General features: G+C 34.0%; 1 protein-coding gene across 4 annotated transcripts in view; it reads left to right on the forward strand.

Moving 5' to 3' along the window:
- Positions 1–2,557, forward strand: part of LOC108765664 (tubulin delta chain) — a 6,019-nt gene extending 3,462 nt beyond the window's left edge. The window contains exons 1-3 of one of the 4 annotated variants that reach the window (XM_018514483.1): positions 112–184; positions 325–1,491; positions 2,297–2,557. In XM_018514483.1, coding sequence (XP_018369985.1) covers positions 343–1,491; positions 2,297–2,392 — 1,245 coding nt within the window. In that variant the 5' untranslated portion in view covers positions 112–184; positions 325–342 and the 3' untranslated portion in view covers positions 2,393–2,557. Of the gene's footprint in view, positions 1–111; positions 185–324; positions 1,782–2,296 lie in introns of those variants that run through there. The other 3 variants (XM_018514484.1, XM_018514481.1, XM_018514482.1) reach the window with 3 other exon arrangements.
- Positions 2,558–3,020: the final 463 nt, after the last annotated feature.

A 3,020-nucleotide genomic window follows, 5' to 3' on the forward strand; every position in this document is an offset into this window, starting at 1 on the left:
TGACCAATCACAATCGAATGTGAGAAGAATAATCAACTGTGATTGGTCAATTTCTTACTCTTACTTCTTACTCCGTGTATTGTAGACGGGCCTTTATGTTTATTTTGGCGGGAAGCGATGGCGTCAATGACGCGTAAATTTGAAGATTGCTCCTTTGCAAACATTAGTTCGATATTTCTTTCGTGTACGTATTCTAATATTTTAATTATTCCTTATCTGTTCTTATCATAAACCATTTGAAACTGGGCCAAAGCAGTGTCAGGAATACATTTAATAAAATGCGGAAGAACTTGTGTTGATAACACCAAGTTGTTTACATCATAGGTGAATGGACACGCGGAAATGCTCACTTTGCAGTTTGGACAATGCGGAAATCAACTAGGATGTGATCTATTCTCGAAAGTGTCCTCCGATATAGGAAGTTCGAGCACTGGCATTTCTTACGGTGCGAATTACGAGTATACGGAAAATACTGTCGAGAAATGGTTCGACGGTATCGCAGAGTGCGGTCGACACTTTGCAAAGGCAATTCTCATCGATACTGAAGAGAAGGTCGTGAACAAGGTATGCAAGAACGTAAACGTCTCGTGGCTCTATCGAACGAGTAATGTCGTTTGTCAGTCTGGTGGTGGTTCCGCCAATAACTGGGCTTATGGCTATACAATTAATAGTCGACGCTTGTCAAATACTATACTGAATGTTACACGACAACAGATTGAGAAATTAGATCGATCGCAGGGATTTCTTCTGCTTCTTAGTTCAGCTGGCGGTACAGGATCTGGTATAGGAAGCCACATGGTTGAGCTTCTACGAGAGGAGTACGAAACTGAACCTATCATTGCAACGATTGTATTACCGTTCACCTTCGGAGAAGTTTGCACTCAAAATTATAATACTATACTGACTCTAGCCAAGTTCTCAAATAAAGTAGATTTTTCTGTGTTAATCGAGAATGAACAGATGTATTCCATGTGTACCAATCTATTGAAGAATTCTAATACCACATTGCATGACATGAATAGCATAATTTCTGAGAATCTACTTGCTGTTTTTCAACCTATCAACAATGCAAGATGTAACACAAATTTTTTAATATCCAAAATAGCTACTCATCCCAATTTTAGATTTGTAACGGTCAAGAGTACTCCATATACTTCTGCAACATCTCTGCAGTATGAACCTACACACAAATGGGAAGTATATATACGTCATTTGAAGCAGACTCTTCGAGTATCAAAGTCACAAGTGGAATTAACTAATGCTCAACTAAAGATACCAAATCCTACGCTAAGCAAAACCGTAATGTCTCACATGTATAGTCCTTGTGTGTCTAATGTTCTTGTAACGCGTGGCAGATCTGTGGAAAATGATGTTATTGCATTGGAAGATTTGCAAAAAAAACATCTATACCCAGAGTGGATTACTTTAAATTCTTTTACTCATTTGCATCAAGACCGTAGATTTCTGAACCGAGATAAGTTTCTGGCGTTGGTAAGCAATAATTCTGAAATACATCGCCCATTGGACATATATCTAGACAAAGCATGGGATTCTTACAAATGTGCAGCTTTCTTGCATCAATATAAACAATATGGTTTGGAGGAAGATGATTTCTTGCAAGCTTTTGCAAAAATGGAAAACGTAGTGCAGGAATATAAAAATTTAAAAAGCCACAATGGAAACTGAATTTTCTTAGGCTGATATTCATAATCTATTCTTATTTCAAGACCGTCTTAAGTAATGTTTTAATGCTAATGCAGCTCTCTGATTAGTTTACGACATCTGAAGTTGTACTTAAGACAGTCTTAAATATTAAAAACAACTATGAATACTAGTCTTATAATTTAATATTCGAAAAAGATATTTTTATTTGTAACTGATAATGTACCCATGTACTTAAGAAATAGAAAAAAATAAATCCAAAATTAATTTCATGTTTATAAAACATTGTTATAAAAAAACTTATTGTAATTTTATAGACTAAACTAAATAAATTTTAAAATTCTTAAATACAATTATTTAAAAATGTGATACAGTATCGTAAAATAAAAAGTTTGTTGTGTATATATTTACTAAAATAAAGATTATTTGAATAAAAATATATTAAGAGAGAGAGTATTTAAACATATCAGTAGAGAGGTTTATGTACAAATTTTAATATTGACTAATAATAACTGATTATATTTATTCATATCTGCTTAAAAATATGCGGAAATTTTCATTATTCCAAAACCTCAGATTTTTTAAATTTGCCCTCGATCTTTTTCTTATAGATATAAATTTATTTCCTTTTTAGATTCTTTCTCTTTCATCTCTCCTATACTTTTTCGAAGTAGCGCGTAGGTGCTTACGCGAGACCTTGAATGTCACGGTCATGGTTACTACGAGATGAAGAGGGACGGCGAGTGGTTGTGACGTCATTTGGGAATCGACCAGGTTGCGGCTACAGACACAATGACGAAAGAAACTTTCGAGGAGGAAGTAGTATAGAGAAAGAAGTATTATAGGTGGGAGAACGGGCGTCGATAGACGAATAAAAGACTGATTACTGGAGAAAAGCGAGATGAGAAGAAGTTCTGCCTGCAGATATGCGACATACCGCATGACATGTGTGTCTCCTCATAATATGTATCCCGTTTCTTTATCACATTTGTTCGTCATTGTTAAACTTATAATATCAAATTATGCCTTATTTGAATTATTTTTAACCATTTCTTTAGGTCGCTACTGCTCCTACCTAATATATCACTAATTTAACTAAAACAATAGAGTCAAACAATTGAACTCAAGAAAATGTATTGAATTTGATTCAAATTTAATTTATTATTTACTAAATATACACATTAATGCGGACGATGTTTACTTTGAAACTATAAATCACAGAAATGGATTGATTTATGTTTTAACGTATAATATATGGAAGTTAAAACAAAACGTTATTTAACTGAAGCGATTGTATTACCATTGTTCCTTTGATATCTAAAGTGTTTCAGAAGGTGTAATTGCGTCCCTATTGTGTT

The sequence above is a fragment of the Trachymyrmex cornetzi genome, unplaced genomic scaffold (genome assembly GCF_001594075.2).
Source record: "Trachymyrmex cornetzi isolate Tcor2-1 unplaced genomic scaffold, Tcor1.1 scaffold509, whole genome shotgun sequence".
NCBI lineage: Eukaryota > Metazoa > Arthropoda > Insecta > Hymenoptera > Formicidae > Trachymyrmex > Trachymyrmex cornetzi.